The following is a 20,891-nucleotide window of genomic DNA, read 5'->3' as shown; positions in this document are numbered from 1 at the left end:
TAAGATGAAGAAGTTACATCTTATGAAAGTTCGGAATCGTCTTCTTTAAATGAAGCATTAAATTTCGAGGTGTAACTAGATAAATTAGAACGTTCAAGAAGAAAACGAAGACGTTTAAATTCAAGAGACGAACCAGTAGACATTGAAAATATCAAATTTCAGCAAGAATTTTATGATGCCTTAAAAAAATGGAAAAATATGACTGTTTATCAAAACTGAGTGTGGAAGAAGCTATCGCTATTCACCCTGAAATTATTCGCGACACAGCTAGAATTGTGACGGCAATGCCACCGACATAAGTCAGTGTTAAAAGATTATTTAAAGATAATGAAACCGGATTTAAGAGCATTTATGAAAGAGGATTTGATTGAAGCCATTATTTTCCTTAGAGCTATATTATAAAGAAACCGATTGAAAATGTTATTTTGTACTTATAGACGTACTATATAAAAGAAACTTTGTATTAATGTTTTATCATTTGTCATTTTCTTTTTTGCTATGATTCATTTATTTCAAATAAAAAATGCTAGAATGACAATATAATTTAATTTTTTTTATTTATTTGCCTTCACTACTACGATAACTTTAACTGCTTCTTCTCTACATAGTACCGAGGTATACAGTACATATATATATGTATATGTATATATACGTCTATACTGTAGATCGAATATTAGCAATTTATTTATGTATACATAGACTTATTAATGATTTATGAACAAATGAGCCAGAGTTGGAGTCGAAGTCGATATATTTTTTCTGACTGTGACTCCGACTCCAGGAGTCGATATAGCTTTTTCTTACTCCGGCTCCGACTCCACTGATAAGCAAGTACTCCCAACCTAGGAGTCCAACTCCACAACCCTGGATGGAACGCTGCGTCTGCTGTCTGCGGAACTCGGAAATCTTGCTGGTGCTAACCTTGAAATCTTGAACGGCACTGAATGAGTGCCGCCGCGAAAGGATATCTTCGACACATTCGTCGCGGAACTGAACAGTCGGAAAGATCAGACGAGGCGAGAACGCTCCGTCCGGGGAGGGCCCTTAAATCGTTGTCGAACGGGAAACGTGGATTAACGTGATTGAATAAGGATGAATCGCATGATCCTAGGTGAGACTGGCCGAGGGGTTCAAATTGTGAATATTTACTGGTAACGAGAGCGAACAATGACGACGCGGCGTCGAGCCACGACAACGCGTCATCCCCACACGGCTAAACATGTAAGAAAAACCGTGTAGATCGGCGTTCGGCGGTAGAACGTTCCGTTTAGCAAATTCCACAGTTTGAATCCCGAACAAAATACATGTGGAATCTTATATCAATTGATCTATACTTATTTTGTACTTACAATGAAAAGTTATGACAATAAATATTTTACTTATTTATTATATCACTGTGATATGTTATACTATGAGTAACTTCAAAATAGAGTTTGTATTTCATTTCACTATATATAAAAAGAGAGTGACAATAATAAAAGTCTCTGTAAACAGTTCAGACATCTGTTGTCTTTATGTACAAAAATTGAAATGTATTTACTTCCCATCTTCGTACGTTTCTAATACATCTGCCAAATGCTCATTATCTCTTGGCTTTTTGAATTGTTTTCTCTTATTAATAGGTTTCTTTCTTTTAATCGGAGCAGGCTTTTTAGGACCATGATCCTGCATCGATCGTATTCCTTGCTTCTCAAGGTATTCATCAATTTTTTGATCATCCATCGCATCAACTGCAACAGCTCTCCATAGTTTTTGAAATTCATCGTCTATTGGAAATTGAGCTGTTTTATCATTATAAAAGACAATTTTCTTTTTGTCCAAAGGTCTAGTTATGAATAATATCTCGTTTTGTAAACTCTAGAATTGATAAGTCGCTAATAAAACTCCTACTTGATTAAATATATCTTAATCATAAATTTTCATACTTACCTTCAAATGTTTATCACAATGTGGCAAGCTTTCCTGTATGTCCTCTAATAAGATTCCGCCAAGACCTTTCAAATCTTGTTGCTTCAATAACCTTAATAGAGATTTCTTATCTTTTATTTTATACAAAGCTTTGAATACGAATCTACCATCGTGCGTTGCTTCTATCTTTGGATTTTTGATAAGAGCTTCTGTTTGCAGCCATTGTTTTACCTAAACATTAATCAATTTGATGCTTTGTACTTAAATCATGTTTAATAATAATAGTATAACATTGTAAACTTTAATAATAATATTCACACGCTACAAACATACCTTAGATCCTACGTCCAGCTGATTTGTTTCATCTAAAATTTCTTCTAACGTTAGAGGATGATCGTCGCCTTCTTGATGTCGAGCTTTCATGTGCTTTACTATTTTTGCCAACACACCAAATTTATATTGCGTACTACCAGACATAGTTTTGTAGTTAACCATGTCCAACTTTGGTCCGCTGGACACAGAAGATGGTTTAGGCTTTTTCTTAAATGGCTCATCTCGAGAAGAATCTTTCTCCTGTTCTCTTTTCTTTTTCTCTACCCTGTAAAAAAGAATTTTCGAACATGACACAGCAGAATTATGCAAGATTATTATTAAGTTCATACGTGCACAGAAGTGCAATACAAGTAATTCGTACGTTTATACTTAAAGAATAACATTGACTTCTGTTATAGGTTAGGAAAATAAACTAGTATCCAGTACTTACGTAGGAGTTGTAAGAGCTCTCTTCTTGAAGAGCTCGCGCTCCCTAAGCAATGCTGGATCCATTGCAATAAACAATTTTAATTACACAAACGTCAACAAAATTGATCACAACCTGTCACTTTTTCCACATCCTAACCACCACCAGAGGGAATCGTCTGTCGAACAGAGGTTCTGACTCCACTGGTATCGTAAGCGACAGGCCAGTGGCCATTGCGCATGCGCGTATACACTTTCGATAAATCGTTCGATAATTTAAAGTATATCGAACTAAAAAGTCCGATACAATTAGTGTACACAACAAGATCAAGTGGAATGCTCGTAAGGCGTAATTTAAAATGTGAAATTAATGTGTGAACACGTTAATTATATCAGTGCACATCGCGTTGTTTTTGCAATGAATATCGTTGAATTTTTCGTTTTCCAAGTAAAAGTTGCGTTTGTTGGCCTCGTAACGGTTTGCAGAATGTGACGGTCGATTTTTACCGGTTTTTTGCTTATCGAACCTCGGTCGAACAAGACGGCAGCAGGCACTTCAAGTTCGATGCTGATCACCATGGCGAATCGGAGTTTTACGACTTCCGGTAAGTACGTACGTTTTATGCGGCCGAAAGCGGTCGTAGTTCTCGGACGTGTTTCTAAGGCCCCTATAGTGTTTGTGACATTTTGCGAGCGGCACAGCCGGCTTCCTTTATTTCACGCTTCGCTTTACGGACGTCGAATCAAAGGACAAAGCAACCCGAGTCTTAAGAGCGGCTCCCTGCCGCTGGTTTTAAGAGAGCGAATAGAAAGAACATATTGTTTTCATTGCTAGGAACGGGGCACTAACTTTTACATAAGGCAAGAAATCGCTTCGGTCACGACACGTTGTCACGAACATACGATTGTTCCACTTTCAGGATTTATGGCCCGGCTTCCTTCAAATGTTTCAATAAACTTTTCGACGTATAAGTTTCGCGGGACAGCACCGATCACTTAAACAGCAATAAATGTTTATGGTAAATTAAAATTTCAACGTTCCAGGGATCGGTAAATATGTTTCTCGCCTTGCTTGTTTAGTTGAAAATTCTTGCGCATGCGGATGGCAATACACATTTTTCTTTTTAAATCAATGCATACAGTCTCAGGGATAAAAAGATACTGTATTAATTTGTTAATTTTTATTCAGTAGATATAACACAAATCAAATTTCTTGTATATACGCACAGTTTTACACTGTTTCTGTTTATTTGTATAAATACAATTATCAAGACAAATAGATATTCAAGACAATTTAACACGACAAAATGATGGGACGCACTGTGTTTAAAATGTAGAACGTACAAAAAGAATTTACCGGTTTTTGTTTAACATTCAATATTTTATAGTGTGTCCTTTAATTTTTATCAAGGGAATTATACGTTTGGGAAGAGATTTATATATTTTTTTAATTGTTTCCTGCCTTGATTTCGGACGTTCGTGTTCAATACAGTGTTTTCTCGATATACAGTCAGTCCCATAAGTATGCGTACACTCTTAAAAATCGCATAACTTTGTCAGTATTGGACTATACTACTTGAATTTTTTTGAGAAGTTAGAACAATTGGATTACTACATAAAGTGAAAAAATTTTTTACAAAAATTGCAATTGGTCGAAAGTGCAGAGAAAATACTAAAAATTGTATTTTGCAACTTTTTTATGTGGACTTACATTGAAAATTTAGAAAGTACGATTTGTAGATCTGTATGATTTATACATGTTCTAAGAATTTCATCAAAATCGGTCAACGTTGCAATGAGCTGCAGATGTTCAAAAATGATCACATAAGAGCGAAATTCCCTGAGAAGGTCAAAATTCTGCGACTTTCGCCCTTAAGTTTTCATCGTTAAATGTTTGTAGCTCAGTGCAATGTTGACCGATGTAGATGAAATATTCAGAATATGTATAATTGATACAGATGTACAAAACGTATTTTTAAAATTTTTAATATAAGCCCGCATAAAAAATTGCAAAATACAACTTGTAGTACTTTCTCTGTAATTTCGACCAAATGAAATTTTAATCAAACATTTTTCTCACGTTATGTAGTGATCCAATTGTTCTAACTTTTCAAAAAAATTCAAGTAGTATAGTCCAATATTGACAAAGTTATGCGATTTTTAAGAGCGTACGAATACTTATAGGACTGACTGTATGTTCACAACACGAGTCTACTCAGGGACCCATGGGGGATATCGCCCCCCCCCCCTCCGTCCACTAGTAGGATGATATTTTCTTGTGTAATGAATGATGAAAGTTATTTACCATTACAATTACATTAACGAAAAATTAGTGTAAATAAGATCCGAATGATATCGTGCTTAATATCATTTTAGTCAGAAAATGCCACGAATATGTTGGTGAAAGTCTCATAAAAAATAATGAATAATAAAGAAGTTTTGTTATTGAATTACTAGTGGTATCCTGGTTTCACACCGATATACCCGACCCGTATTATGTTTACTCTTTTCGGCGACCGAGGCCAGTCGAGCTTTGGAGTCCCTCACGGGGTATACAACGTTAGATATTTGGAACATATATCGAGAAAAGGCTGTACATTGTTTTAACTCGTCAAAAGTTAAAAATTGTCAGCTCTTTAATTATACCGCTCTTGCAAGGTTCACTCCAGCTATTTTCAATAACGTTACGATCCTGAGATCTTACCGGCCGGACCAGAATTTTAATTTTTTTAGTTGCACAAAAACGTTTTTAATTATTTTGGCTGTGTGAACGGAGGAATTATAACGTTGAAATATAAAATTACTAGCAATTCTTGTGGCATGTTTATTCTTTTGCTCCTTAACGATGTCTAAATATTTCTGACTAATTGTTTTTCCACTAATAAACTCAACATGGTATCCGTCTTGCCATGGTAGCCTATACGGTCCCAAATCATAACTTCGCAACCATATATTTGACGACAGCTTAACAATTGAGTTTCTCTCCGCAAATCAAGGCAATAATAACTAAAACTGTCTGACCCGTCCATATTAAAATTTTGTTGCATTGGTAAATATTATTTTTCGCCATATTTTCTTAAATTGAGTACGTTTCGAACACTTCTGTGCAGTTCCACTAATACACGGATAGTATTGAAATTTTGTTCGTATCAAAGGCTTAAAATTGCTCGCTCTTGAAACGTAACGTTAACACAGGAGGACGATCAGACTCTTTTTTGTGTCATATTTATCTGGATTTTTAACAAATTCACTGATCATGTTTCTACTTCGATGTATAACCAGCAATTTCGGCAACAGAAAACTCTTCTCGAAACAGTTTTAAAACGATTCGATTTCAGACGCATTTAATGTTTTTCCTAATTTTGTTCTGTATTATTTCAGTATGCCGTAAATTCTAGTCAAAATTTTATACAGTGTACACCAATCTTGAACGTTTGATATTATTTCGCGTCGTTCATTACAGTGTTTAATGTATATGTGTCCCAAATGCCTAGCCGATAAATGTCCCCGAACTATCCCCACTGCCGCGGGGTATACACCGTGATACCCTGTTTTTATGTTCGGCGTGGATCAAACAATAGTATCTCCTGGTCGATATGTGACCCTGGCTAGACCCGTGTTCTGGACATATATCGACTAAACACTGTATTTGTCGTTTGAGTTGAACGCTATTATAGTAAACAATTTTACTTTAAAATAAACGATATATAATAATAATAATAATTTTAACTGTATTTATCACTATCGAAAACCCGGATTAGAAAATAAAAATAATAAAGCTACCATTGAGAACGATAAAGATAAATATTGCTACATGTATTCTACTGAAAAATTCAGGAACCCCCAATTGAATCTTTGACCATGAGCAATAAAAATACCCCCTCAATATTTCAGTTTTTTCAATTTTTTTGCCCCACTGTCCCTAGCTGTAGCTACTGTAAAAAATTGGAATTTCATATGCAGCAACCTAATATCGAAAATTGAATTTTGGATAGCATTTTTTTTACAATAGTACACAAATTGCTATTTTGTCTCCGTACGTAAGCAACGCACTAACTTCTTACTTCTCCAATATTTGATTTTATTCACTTTTTCCATCGGTTCTTCGGTAATTCCCTCTACCGTTAAAAATTGGACAATTCATGTGCAGCAGCCTAACACTTCGAAAATCGAATTTCAGTCAGCATTTTCTCGAAAATGCACGACCGTGCGACGTACCGACCGAGTCGGTATATCGATACGCATCGATACCCGGTAGAAAGCAGCAGGAAGTGCAGGAACCGCGCGCGGTGCGCTTCGGTCGTGGCATGCGCATTCAGCGTGCACTTGCGCCAAGGAACGAAGACATGTATACCAAGCAAAACAGAGAAGGCGACGGGATAACTTTCGGGGGGAAGAAGGAGAGGAAACGTAGGACAGACACGGGAGTGTGTATGGCACGGAGAGACCAGGATCTGTAGCGAGGCGGCCGGTGGTGGGGAAAAGAGGGATGAAGAGAGGAGAGAAGCGAAGAGGAACGCAGAGAGAAACGAAGGGCGGAAGGGCTGGTTAAATGATGGCTGGTCCGGGGTTCAGGGACGAGCGGGAGGCGAACGCAGGAGAGAGGGATGCTGGGGCGGTTCAAGCGAGATCGAGTTCACAGCAAGTGGAGTACGGCAGTTTGTGTCAGACCACGGAGCACCGAAGATGCTCCCCTCGGTTGTTCGTGGTACGGGTGGGCCACCCTCGTTGCGTCGGTGGCGTCGCGTGACCATTTTTCACGGTGTCGTGTCTACCATACTCGGGACCACCAGGAGCCCCGGAACCTCTCGGAAAACCAATCGAACGTCCACTGCCACATCAATGATGATCGCTCTGTGCGTCTTGCTGGTCCTCTTGCCCGCGGCGTACCCTGAAAAGATCTCCCTCGGTGAGTGGACGCTGCTTTGGCATGTCCTTCTTACTCGCTCTCCTGGTCAAGTTTGCGAACCTCGCGAACGAGCGAACAAACGAACAAACGAACGAATGAACGAGCGAGCGAGTCACCGAGCAAACGCATCAAGCGTCTAGCGGCGCGGCTGGCTGGCTGGTTGAGCCACCCATCCAGTGGTTATGGAGGGTTGTTGCACTCGGCTTCTAGCCTGATTGTTTACGGTGAACGGAAGTAAATACGACGCCAGCAATGTGTAGTTCTACACCGGCGCGCAATACACCTCGCCGATCCTCTTCGACGCGAAATCAGTACGAGCCAGGATTATCGCAAGAGAATCCTCGCGGGTTATGAGCTTCGTAGGCGTGCAAGAAGGTGTTAGGCCCCATCGCTCGAGCGGCAAGAAGCTTCTCCCTTGATCTACGGGAAAATATGTGCAATCCTTGTTAATAATGCAGCGTACGTGTAAACACGAGAACGTGGATTATGTGCTGGCGGGCATGGGGAACGAAAATATTTTTGTTGTCCTTACACCTGTATTAAGCTGTTGCACGTCAAGTCGTTCGTTCCGTAGATTTTGTGGTAGCATGCGATCGTTATCACGAATGAACGGTGTCAACAGGAAACAATGGTTATATTCGTTGTGACGATGTTGATCGAAAACCACAGATTTTGTGACAGAACCTAGTGGTTAAGGCGCGGATCACAGTAGGCGAAGATGTTGAAGGTACAGTTTTCAGGAGAATGTTCTCCGTGTAATAGGTTGATTCTTAAAATCCAGATTTGAACAACAGTGGGCATCAATTTGTATGTGAGGTTTTCTTTAGTTTAGTGAAATTTCCGTCACGTGCTGTAATATGTATAGTGTGGGACACCTCCAAAAATCTTTGTCACACGATACGCGGCAGAGGATAAAATGGAAATGTTTTGCACTGGAAACACGTAATTCGTTCAAGTCACGTGACACGATTTCATTACACAGAACTGAATATACTCTACGGACACAACATACACATTTTTATCAAAGAACAAATTGATAATAACCATGGTGGCCTTTATGAACGAATTATCTATGCACAAAGTGCTTCATGAATAATTTTAACTTTCCATTTCAAAGCCACGTCATCGCGGATTCGAATAATGCGTTATGTCAGTGGATGCAAAATATCCTTTTCGCGAAATGTAAATTTTAGTTATGATATTGGATTCATAATAACTAGGGAGTATATTACGGAGGACGAAATTTCTTGCATACTTCGCTCACTGGTTATCCCGGCAGGCTTTCGTTTCGTTAACGTTTCGTGAGTTCATATTAGGTACAACGTGGAACGGTCATTATTCTTTGCGAAATCGAATTTGCGACAATAGTGCTGCAAAACTGTATGGAAAAATGTGTTCGTCGGATTCGTGCACTCTTTCTCTCGCGGAACTACAGATTGATTACGACACATTATTACGGGAATAATAGGTTCGTTCGAAGTGAATTGATATTGAAATCGAGAAACGCAGCCTCTCATTCTTGAATCGACGATCAAACCGATCGGGTCGCCATCTGATATAATAACACATAAAACCCATTCGTTCGCTCGTACAGTTAAAGGAAAAAAAAGAAACACGGCGTCTAGAGGTACCAAGATTTGTAAAGTTCGTTGAAGAAGCAAGACAATTTTATATGTTTCCTCGGACGAAAATACTTCGACGGCAGGATATCGGTAGAATGACAATATTTATATGAAAAGTAACAAACATGCCATTCTTTTGCGTTTAATAAACCGCCCCTGGAATGAAATATACGGCATAATTAACCGGAAGCTTAATATTAGCTCTACAACCGGAGATGATCTCCGCGGAGGCCTGGCAGCGTAAGTTTGAGTAGTAAAAACAGCATACAATTAAACACAAGTGCTCGCATGGATCTGGTTTGAAAAAAAAACATACGAGACGATCCGTCTTGTAGAGTAAACGCCGGTGGAAGTCGTATCGCGTAAACATGATTTGTATGCCCGGTATACTCCCCGCCATTCAGTGGCTCCGATGTTCTTCAGGCTGCGTCTTTCTCAATTCTCGTCGGTGTAATAACAATTTCTCTTTCGGGGATCCGAAATCGGTCATCGAAATTCCCCGTCACGGAGGAGCGTGATATTTGGTTAAAAGCCTGTTAGATTACCATCAATGCAGATTTCAGGGACGTAACGGCAGAAGTTGTGGGGAATGATTGTAGAGATAGAAGGGTAGGTGGCGAATATAAGACAGAGAGAGAGAGAGAGGGAGAGAGAGAGAGAGAGAGAGAGCGCGAGAGAGAGTGGGCGAACAAGTGATGTTGGGAAACGAGGATAGGAAAAGAGAGAGAAAGAGAGCGAGAGAGAGAGAGAGTCGCAAACACAGAAATAGGTGGAAGAAGGTAAAATGAGGGAGAATAAGCGGGAGAGGGCAAAAGTGAGTGGGAGAGAGGGAGAACGTTGAGCGAGAAGTGAATGATGAATGCCTATAGAAATGGCGGTGTCTTTCTTCCACTCACGTAGGAATGTAGGTAGAGAACTACCGACTAAGTCGACGAAAAGACGAGGAGGAGGTCGTGGCACGAGAGGTGGTGGTGACGTTGAAGGAGGACGAGGATAGAAGAAGGTTCGTTGCCTTGCCAAGTTATACCGCACACGGCGGCATTCTTTGCTACTCGATCGCTCTTCCCTACTTCACCCCGCCACTCATTCTGTATATTTTTACACAATTATGCGAGAGGCCACCTGAAAATATATCATGGGAACGCGTCATCGGTACTTGACCTCGCTTCTAATATCCCCGCGGCGCTGACAGAATCTTCGCCGGATCCTTTCGCGGTAGATCCTTATTCTGATGAAACCCATCGCATTAAAATACTCTTTAACGCTTATCTAGCCAGGGGCATCTGAATGTCCACGTGAAATTGAAAAGAAGCTGAAGAATTGTCCTGCAAGTATATCGAGAGAAATTGTTAGCTTGCGGTAGTCGAGCTAATTTCCCAATATTCATTTTTCATTAATATCGAGAAAGTTACTGAGAAGCACAGTGTTTACTCGATATATGTCCAAGACACGGGTTTAGCCAGAGACATATATCGGGCAGGAGATACTATTTTGTGATCCACGCCGAACGTACAAAAGGACAGCGAAGCTCTAGCGGCGACAGAGGTTTCTCGAGCTTCTTGGTCCCTCACGGAGCAGTGGGGACAGTTCTGAGACTTTTATCGGCTAGGAATTTGGGACACATATGGAGTAAACAATGTACTTAACTGTGAATCACCAATTTTTAATATACAACAAGACCTTATATATTCGTATCTGTATGTCTTGAAACGTTAGAGTAAGATTCAGAAAGACAGTTGCAAGATAACATGAGATAAATTAGTTGTAGAATCTTGACATACCATTAATAGAACACATTCATTTGATTCGATAGAAACTTGTAAAAATAACACGACCAAAACCGGGTATAACAGTTTTTTGGACTGTTACAAAACCAGTATAATTAATCTGTAAAACGTTTGCATAAACACCTGCACTCTAGTACTAATTATAGCAAATTATTAGCGGGTCGATGGTATACCGAGTAAAGTATTCTTAGAAGAATTTATAGACCCAGGGAAGAGGTCAATATTGTCTTTATATAGATGTACGCAGAAAACAACATGGTGCTGTCACGAGATCTATTACTGTATTAAACATTTTCATCGTAAGTGTCTCAAGGAGAATGTGTATACTATCGATTTTAGTAATCCCGGACAATCGATGGACTCATTGATGTAGAAATAATACATTTGTAATCTATCGTTGAATTAGACCTATGTAAATTCACCGGAATTATTAAAAGAAGAATTACATTCTCGTTTCACTTATGTTCCTTACAATCGACTTAGAAGATATTTATTTTGCCTAAAGATCCGCTATTTAGTTATAATTAAACTGCGGAACATTTTGCAAAATAAAAATTGTCTATTTCTCTTCGAAGAAACAGGAGTAGACTACTTAGTATTGTTTTTCTTAGATTAATAATTATGCGAACACTTTAATTCGTTGAATCTTTGTGCTGTTTCAAACTACAGCTACACAGTTTAGTCACAAATGCATAAAACCTGCAATCCAGCCGTAACATAATATGCAATTTAGTATCTCTTTAATACGTTCGTAGGCATTAACACTGTCCCATACCAAAAATTCTCACTCTTTCTTCGCTTTCTTGGGAGTATCTTCGTCGTCGCGCAGCGGCCTAATTAGCTTCTCGTCGTCTGACAAGTATACACATAGTGTATCCTCGCGAAAATGTTTTTTTGGCGAAGATTGTCAGCGCTTTCCAGTGGTTTCAAGCTCGGCTGAATAAACCCGGTTAACGTGAAAGCAGCCACGAATGAAAAAAAAAAAACGAATTTCCGCGGCGCCTACAGTTCGCTGTTGGAATTGCGGTCAACGTTCGACATTTTAGAGCGTCGAATTTTAAACAGGCTGAATTAACTACAAATTTCACGTATATCGTGAACACCGGGTCTCTTAGTCTCATGGATGAAGAATGGGAACGAAACGTTTAAAACTTTATAATATTCGTTGTACCGCGAAGGCTTGTGCTAGGATTTAATGAAGGTACTAGGCAGAGAAACGTGGTCGAGTTTCTACGCGAACATTTTGTTAAATAACTGTTTGCTCGACCGTTTTTTATTTATTTATTTATTTTTTTTTCGTGAGCTCTGACCTCCTATATATATATAGAGTAAATTCTCGATATTTCGTCCAGGAGACATACCCGAGCCGTATTATGTTTATATTCCTCGGTAGTGTTCCTTCTAGAGAATTCTTTCTCGAGATTTCTCGAGAAATTTTATAATTGATTATTTCTCATTTCTCGAGAAATTTCAGTGTTTCTCGAGAAATTAAAATCTAGGAAAATTCTTATGAATCTCATGTATTTTATAACATATAAATTCTTAAATTCTCTTAAATTCTTATTTAAAACTTTAGAAACTGAATACTGAATTGAGTAATTAGTTTCTTGTTGTTATTAAAGAAGAAATATCTAAAAGAAGGGCCAAGATTGTTGTATCCCTTATAAAATATCTGCATAATCCAGAATCTCTGCAAAAAGATTCAGAAGATACATTTTTTTATTTAACATCCCAGGCAGATATGTATAAAATGGCAAAACAAATTCTAAGCAGACTTAAAGTCCAAGAGTCTAAGAGTCCACTGAAAAAAGGACAGCCAATCTGCAGCAACTTTTGGCTGTTCTGTATACGATAAAGCCAACATCCACACAAAATGAAAGAAATTTTTCTACGGCTACAGATTTTGTTACAAAAAAAAAAAAAAGAAGTAGATTGTCTGATTCTACATTAGACGCATTATTTCAAAACAAAAGCGTAATGTTTCACTTTATAAAAGTTTGGTAAAAGTTTCCCAATATATAATAATTCCCAATTTATATCTCGAGAATGATCGAGAAATATAGTCTTACTTCTCATTTTTCGAGAAATGAAAAATGTTGAGAAATCAGGAACACTACTCCTCGGCGTCCGAGGCCTCTCGAGCTTCGTGGCCTCTCACGAGGTATACTTCGAGGAATAATTCTGCGACGTTTATCATCCAGGTCTCGGCGACATATATAAAGAAATCACTGTACTTTCATTAGATTGCGTTGTGCTTGTTCCTTTTCGTTTCTTCCACAGTATTTACTGTCGTTTTAACCCTCGCCTCGTCACAACGATCTATATATGAATATAAACGTATTTAGAGATGCCATAAACATTATTTATTTGGCACACATATCCGAAATTTTAGTCTTCGTTATTGTATAAGTTATGGATACGAAATACTCTTCGTTAGGGATGGTACAACCATGTAGCGCGCAGATTTCTGTTCGTCTTTCTTGTTTTGAGTTCTCCGACAGAAGCGAGTGGCTCTTTCTACACGTATACGAAGAAATTCCTAATTGGAACAATTCGTTGGCAGCGGGGAGCTCGTCAATTTCCACGGTAATGAAATCGAATTAGAATAGCCGTGGGCCAGTCAGACGACGCGTTTGTGCCGACGCGACGGAAGGCAGGAATGAAATTTTCTATCTTGCCTGTGCACGTGGTTTCCATTTGGTAAGGAACATCTGAGCACAGGGCAAGGCACTGAGCTGGCGACGCCTTTGTGGAAGAAGGTAGCGGTACCTACCACTCAAGCGACCTGCCGTCCGACTAATGCAATTAATGGTACCTAGGCTATCAGACAAGGGAGACAGGGCTCTGCGACTATGGTTCCTCTAACGTCAAGCACATCGCCGAAGAATTTGCCTTTCGCCGGCTAAGTGTGCCGCGCAACGAGACGAAATCGAATTTTAGTGCGTCCTCGGCACTAAGAGGCGGAACGAGTGCTCGATGGAGGGTAGGTTAGGGAAAAAATGTCGCGCAGCCATTTCAGGAAAGTGTCTGCCATCGTGAATCAACGCGGTGGCTGGCGCTCCGTTTAAATATCTGACGAGGAAATCGCTTGCAGGAACAACTTTCCAGAAATCAGTCGCGCCACCGATTTTTCGCGAAATTCGCTGATCGAGAAAAGCCCATATAATCGGTATTTTATTTCACCGTCCTTGTACCAAAGATTAAATCACTGATATTACTCGTATTATTAACCCGTGTCTTTCAATAAATAAATCACTCTAGCGTCGCCTCTACGACAGTAAAAACAAAAGAGATTATTCTCGAATGATACCGAAGCAATTTTTATCAGATATTATGTTTCTGTTCCATTTATCTCGTTGGTGCACAATTCTGTTTTATAGAAAAACAAGCGTATTCGATCTATCGAAAAATTCAATAGAAGACGATCTCGTCCACAAAAGATTGAAATAATCCATGAAAATTAACATAATAGACTACTTACTACTTACTATCATAATTAGATAGAAAATGAAAGGAAAAAAAAAACAGAAGACTCAAGGACCTGGAAAAAATGTTGGTTGGCTATGCGTAACACTTTATCTACCGGAAGCCTATTAATAGGATTTTTAGTAACAGCAGGAAGATTAGAAATTTTCTCTAAAAAAAAAACAGTAATCGCAAAAAAATTATTAGATTGCGTTACTGGAATTGACTTGTTGGTTCACTAAATCGAAATTATTGTTATATTATTAGTACAGTTTTTACTCTATATACGTCCCAAATGCCTAGCCGATAAAAGCCCCAGAACTATCCCCACTGCCGTGGGGTATACTAGAGCTTCGCTGTCCTTTTCTACGTTCGGCGTGGATCAAAGAATACTATCTCCTGGCCGATAATTGTCCCTGACTAGACCCATGTTATGGACATATATCGAGTAAACACTGCATAATATAGAAACGGTAAGTTTTACAAATAAATGTACCTCATTGTTAGCACTTTTTTTATTACTAAGAATTTGCTCTTCTATCGTAATCACATATAAAAAACTGGATATTCTTAAATCATATAATTAACTTTATATGCGCCCCCTACACGATTCCTTTGCCAAGGAACTATTATTACCACATTACGTATTTCTGTAAATTCTACAATTTTCATTAGTAAAATTGTAAAAGTAAATTAGAATTATTATTGATGCTCCTGCAGAATATAATTTTTATGCGTTTGATGGTATATAGTTTGGTATAATAGTCGGTCATGCTTAAGCTATAAAATTGTATGGCTAGGGTTAATTACTTCGATAATAGGGATGATTATTGTTACCATCAAGATACAGACCGTTTAATACCGAATGAAATTTTCAGAATGTTTGTGGAATAGTAAATTCCAGTGCAAGCCGAGATGTAAGGTGCCCTTTACTAAGTTGTAAAGTGCAACCTTTAGTATTTTCTCCGCGATTCTGACCAATCGAAGTATTTTATATTTTATTTTTCTAACGTTAAAAAATAATGCAAACCATTCGGTCCGATTTGCAAAAATGTATTGTGCCTTAAAGGGTGTTCAAAAATGAATGTGAGTAGTCGTATGTTGATCGAAAGGTTAGTTAATGTAATATATGTATTTATATCAGTAAACAATTCATAATATTTCTTGCAAAACATGTAACGAGTTTGGAATAGTGTCTAAGTCAGTGCGGGTATAGATAACATTCGCGACTAATTGTAGTTTTGTGGGAACATCGTACATACGATAATACTGGTACTTAGAGATCCGATATATTGGCACCGGCATGCAGTGCGATTTTCCGAAATTCATGAAACGATACGCGGCGTATTACGGTGCTCGTATTATACTAATTCGTGCAAAGGATAATCCGGACAAAAGATCGGTATTCTGTACGGTGGTGCGGCGAATGTCTCCGGGCACGGCAGCGTCCGAATGCCAATTTATTATTCGCATAATCGGGCGCAATCGGACTGCGTTATTCGGCGGTCGTGTAATGCGGGACCGGGTCGGCTGTGTTTCTATAATTGATGCATCGACCTGCCTATTAGAATGACAAAACCGCCGGCTCGTGTATGCTCGTCGACGCGTATTCTCTGCGAGGGGTCGAACACGTCGCACAACTACGTAGATCGCCGCTCGGAACCTCTTGCCTCTCGATACCTCGCTCACGATAGCTCGCACACGCGTACTTGCTCACCATTACGCCTGCTATTCTGGAGGGATCGTCTATGAGAACTAGAGGAATTAGCCAGAAATCGTGACGGCCGCTACTGTTAAGTAACATCAACATTGCCGTTGCGAGACATTAAATTATCATAGGTCGTCACAGACGCAACGAATAGAAACCAGCTAATCGCGAATAGTTGCGCGACAAGCGATATAATTAACACCTGATTGGTCAAATGGTTTACGATAGAACATAACGCGTTTACATTTTCTCCAACATAAGGAGGGCAGTGAAATATTAACCTTCCGACAGCGGAGTCCGGGTCTATCTTGATCCACGATATGAAAATCGTCATTCAATTACTTAGTTTCTTGCGAGTTCCAGACATGGGCTTTACGGGCTGCAGCCCAGGACCCCCTAGAAGGTCAAAGAAATAAAAAATAAAAACAATTAAAGTTACAAACTTAAAAATTTTTGTGTTAGCCCAGGGCCCCAAAATTAACGGTCCGCCGCTGGTCTACAAGTACCCTTAAAAATATTGTTTCGACGATATATCTAACCCCGAGTTTCCGGGCCGATCAAGGGGCACATTTCACGGTAATGGGGATAAATTCTTCACAAATATCGCGCACATCTCATTCGCATATATCGAGACATTACTGTAATGTACGCGGTGCGCCTTCCCCAGAAATTCAACAGATCTTGAACGGCAGTTGTTCAAGTTGTCATAATCGTGCGTTGTCTATGGACCATGCTCTTACTACTTGCGTTTCAACGTTCTATCAGCTTTCGTGTATATGGTGCCGTATAGGATACCGCGCCGATCAAGTGCACGCTGCAATATAGATGCGTGGAAGAGACACTGCCGATAAATTTTGTCTCAGGAAATGTTATCTTCTGCACATGAATTTAGATTAATGCGAGTCGAAACGGCTAGCACGAGGGAAACACGCGAATACGAATTGCGCCGGTTGCCTCTATGTACACGCCATTAAATGACGGCGAGTCGGACAATTGCGCGACAGCAAATTTTCAGGCAATTTTTCAAACGATATTGATATTGAAAAAATGTTTTTTACACATACTTGCACCGAATCATTTTTGACGCTGGTGTCGCGCACATTCGTGACAATTTGCAAAGTTACATGTTCCGAAACTACTATAACTTTGTAACCAATCGAGAAAAATGAGTATATTTTTTAATGTTAAATGTTTAAATGTTATATTTTTTCTTCAGATTCGAGACATGCTCGGACAGTGCCAATCGAATATGATTCGATCGTATCGGTCCGATCAAACGTTCCGACTAGAGCAGAACAGTACCCAAAACTATGTACAGTGTTTACTCTATATATGTCCCAAATGTCTAGCCGATAAAGGTCCCAGAACTATCACCACTGCCGTGGAGTATACCCCGTGAGAGGCAAATGAATTTCTACGTTCGGCGTGGATCAAAGAATAATGTCTCCTGGCCGATATATGTCCCTGGCTAGACACGTGTTTTGGACATATATCGAGTAAACTCTGTAATCTATATTTGATCGGATTATGAGCGGACCGATAGTTTGTATCAAGTCTCCGTCTGACTGAGCATTATACTCACGGCTCCACTATTTAACATAATATTCCAGAGAGAAGTTCCGTGCTAGCATTTAATCATTCTCTTTTCTTGATCTTATGTCTGCCGTTGTCTAGTCGTTGAGTATCAGTACCAATGAAATGTACAGCCTTCTCGTATAGGAAAATAACATTACCTTGCCATTGCACATGAGCTTTACAGTACCGTGGGCCTGAATACATCTACCATTCTAAGCGACGTAGCAATAGTAGAAGCATAGAAGCATCGGAGACGACCGGGCGTAATCCGATATTACCGAGCCGCTTTTCCACATAGAGATGGGTTTGTCTTCGTGGAAGACATCCTGAGGGTTTTCAGCCCATGCAGGTTCACCGTTACGACAGGCGTATCCACTAGTGCAGCCATGAAATATATCATACACATAGTGCATTTGCTAGCCACTTTTGTTTCAATAGTATCGCGCTTCTTCTTTCCAAGATGTCAAACTTGACAAAATTCACTTATCGTGAAAGTTTTTATCTCTGCCTTCCTCAAAGTGTCCTTCTTATCGAACAGTCGCAGGTGAATTTATTCGAAATTCAGAACACAGATAGGAACGTCTCAACGAAATAACGCAGGTTCAACCCTTTGCGGTCTTACGTCAATTTAGACTCGACACTGATTACAGTGTTTACTCTATATATGTCCCAAATGCCTAGCCGATAAATGTCCCAGAACTTTCCCCACTGCCGCCGGGGGGGGGGGGGGGTGAAGGTCGAGAGACCTCGGTCGTCTCTAAAGCTTCGCTGTCCTTTTCTACGTTCGGCGTGGATCAAATAATAATATCTCGTGGCCGATATATGTTCCTGGCTAGATCCGTATATTGGACATATATCGAGTAAACATTGTGTTGCACCAATCGTGTTTCATTCATTCCCATCGCAATCATCAAGAGTGCTTCAATCAGATGGTACATACGAACAATTCTAGTGTTTCTTAACTGTTCTAAATAGGTTAACATAGGCTATGGGAACACACAATTGCAGTGTATCATTTCGTTGCAAGTCCCGAAGGAAAAAATAAGGGGAACACGTTGGACAGCAAACGATTAAGAAAGTGAATGCGAATATACTGTGTTCAAGATAAATCTCGGGAGATATTTACGTCCCAAATGAGAACACGTCGGTCGGACCTCCAGCCTCCGGCAACGCGAAGCGCATCGTCCTAAAAGACTTACGAAGAAATCCAAAGTCCAGTTTCTATAATAAAATTGAAAAACTACATTAACAAGCGCGTGTACAGTACGCGCGTTGAACTTACTTAAAATTGTACTCAATACGTCGCATTAACGACGGGTCCCTTTCACGTGAAACAGAACGGGCGCGCAAAAGGACTGAAAGGAGCCGAGGCACTTCCGTCTCTGATATTTAGTGCGCGTAAAAGTGCATCGCTTTGATGTACCGAGCGCAGTTAGCGTCATCGTTACAAGATCAAGTAGGGAGTGACGTATTCTTCCGAAAAGGAAGTCCCGGTTCCCGCGTTACTAATTGCCCTCGCGGAGCTTCTGAAAAATTCACTCGAGATAAACGCGACGCGAGTGCCTTACATCGCCCTGCATCAAATGTTCAAATGAATTCTTGGACGTTTCACAGAAAAAATGAGTGTCGATTTATTCAAATTCGAATAACAATTTAATCGGAAATATAAACTCTACATTATATCTTGTGCGTATTCCATTTCTAATAAATAATGATGACTGCTCTGAGTCAACGAAGTCCGTGATGCATTTTTCGACTTCTTCGGGAATCCACTGAATTGATGTTAGTGGGATCGGAACGGGTGAAAGTTCGATGGAGTCAGCTCCGGTGAACATGCCGGACGTGCCAGCAAAATGTCCTAGCTCAACGAATCAAGGGTATCTTTAGTCACGTTTCGCTGTACGAGGCTTTGGCATTATGGTGCAGCAGTATAACCGGCTTGGACTATACGGAACCCGCCAATCCTCTTTTTCAATTTTACCCAGCGTTCGCAACCGGACAAAAACGGTTTAAATCTTCGTCTTCCGATTCATTTTCAATTCCTTAGCCTCGCTAGCACCGTTTCTTCAATTGGAATTCAAAAAGCAAACAGCGCCTATTACGTGCCGTATCAATAGACATTGTATTCCACAAGCACACGGTGAACTTTTTGAGGTTATGTCACTCAAATTGTATTATTCCAGTTGGCGTAACGCAGTCCCAGAAAGTTTCCGTTTAAATAAATGCGACAGCTAATTTAGTGTTAGGGCCGAGCTTTAACTTGTACACCTTATAAATTAGAAGCGTGACACGAGAAAGTTGACGAAGGGAGCGCTCGTGGCAAGTAACCTAACAGCTCGTTAACCGGGGATCGGCTGGCTCGGAGAATGATATGGAGACAGCCGGTGTATCGACTGGCGATCCCTTCGGTAGATAAGTCGGGTAAGTATGTGGTAAAGGGACCACGTGGCTAGGGGGATGAATACGGAAGCGGAGGAAGGACGACTAGACAGATATAACGAGGCAGAAACATAAGAAAGACGGGGAGATAGATAAGCAGATAGACGTGCCGCTAGAAGAAAAGACGGCGAATGAAGCCGAGCGGAGAATACGAGAGGGACGAGGGTGTTTGTACAGTGGTGTACAGGAGCTTGCAGTCAGAATCTACGCAGCGCACAGTATGAGGAACTTGTTTGATCTAGCTGAACAAAATTACTTCTCGTATTTAATTTCTTCGAAACGTGCCTATCTTCCGAGTATTTTAAGGCTGTAGAAATAATTTCTGAAAATGAAACATTATTTTAGCTTTCTCTTAATCATCTCGTTATTATAAAGTACGCATTAGACATCAGTAGAATCTACGCGTATCCAAGAATCTAAAAATACCGTTCTATTATTTTCAAGTCATTAACATTATTACGAAAGGAAATGAATATTATCTAAGGTCGGGAGCACCATTAAACGGACACCCTATACAAACTAATACTTTTTTAAAATTGCACCAAACGAGTTGAGATTTTTTATTTGTTGAGATGGTAGAAGGATTAGTTTGCCAGGTAATGTGTACAAAAAATTAATTGAATATTACATAGTAGCGATAACGCATAACACAACTTTTTCCAGGTCGTGTTATGTTTGCAGCAAGCGTGTAATACAGTGTGTACTCGATATATGTCCAAAACACGGGTCTAGCCGGGGAC

General features: G+C 39.7%; 2 protein-coding genes across 3 annotated transcripts in view; one reads left to right on the top strand and one right to left on the bottom strand.

Annotated features, from left to right (window-relative positions):
• Positions 1–1,312: 1,312 nt before the first annotated feature.
• On the bottom strand, positions 1,313–2,853 carry Tfiiebeta (transcription factor IIEbeta). 2 transcript variants are annotated; one of them, XM_076789489.1, is made up of 4 exons: positions 2,672–2,853; positions 2,242–2,506; positions 1,930–2,139; positions 1,313–1,857 (listed from the first exon to the last, which is right to left on the bottom strand). In XM_076789489.1, exons 1-4 carry the CDS (start codon positions 2,731–2,733, stop codon positions 1,537–1,539), a joined length of 858 nt encoding a protein of 285 aa, XP_076645604.1. In that variant the 5' UTR covers positions 2,734–2,853; the 3' UTR covers positions 1,313–1,536. The 2 variants fall into 2 exon arrangements, with proteins under 2 accessions (XP_076645604.1, XP_076645606.1); XM_076789491.1 differs by having other exon boundaries at positions 1,313–1,766.
• Positions 2,854–7,323: 4,470 nt separating this feature from the next.
• The window catches only part of Glurib (Glutamate receptor IB), a 537,924-nt gene continuing 524,356 nt past the window's right edge, over positions 7,324–20,891 (top strand). Inside the window, exon 1 of the mRNA XM_076789508.1 lies at positions 7,324–7,555. Within this exon, the coding sequence (XP_076645623.1) occupies positions 7,333–7,555 (223 nt within the window). The 5' untranslated portion in view covers positions 7,324–7,332. The remainder of the gene's footprint in view (positions 7,556–20,891) is intronic.

The sequence above is a fragment of the Halictus rubicundus genome, chromosome 6 (assembly GCF_050948215.1).
Source record: "Halictus rubicundus isolate RS-2024b chromosome 6, iyHalRubi1_principal, whole genome shotgun sequence".
Taxonomy (NCBI): Eukaryota; Metazoa; Arthropoda; class Insecta; order Hymenoptera; family Halictidae; genus Halictus; species Halictus rubicundus.
Note: the sequence above shows the minus strand (reverse complement) of the source record. Positions and strands in the feature narration are given on the sequence as shown.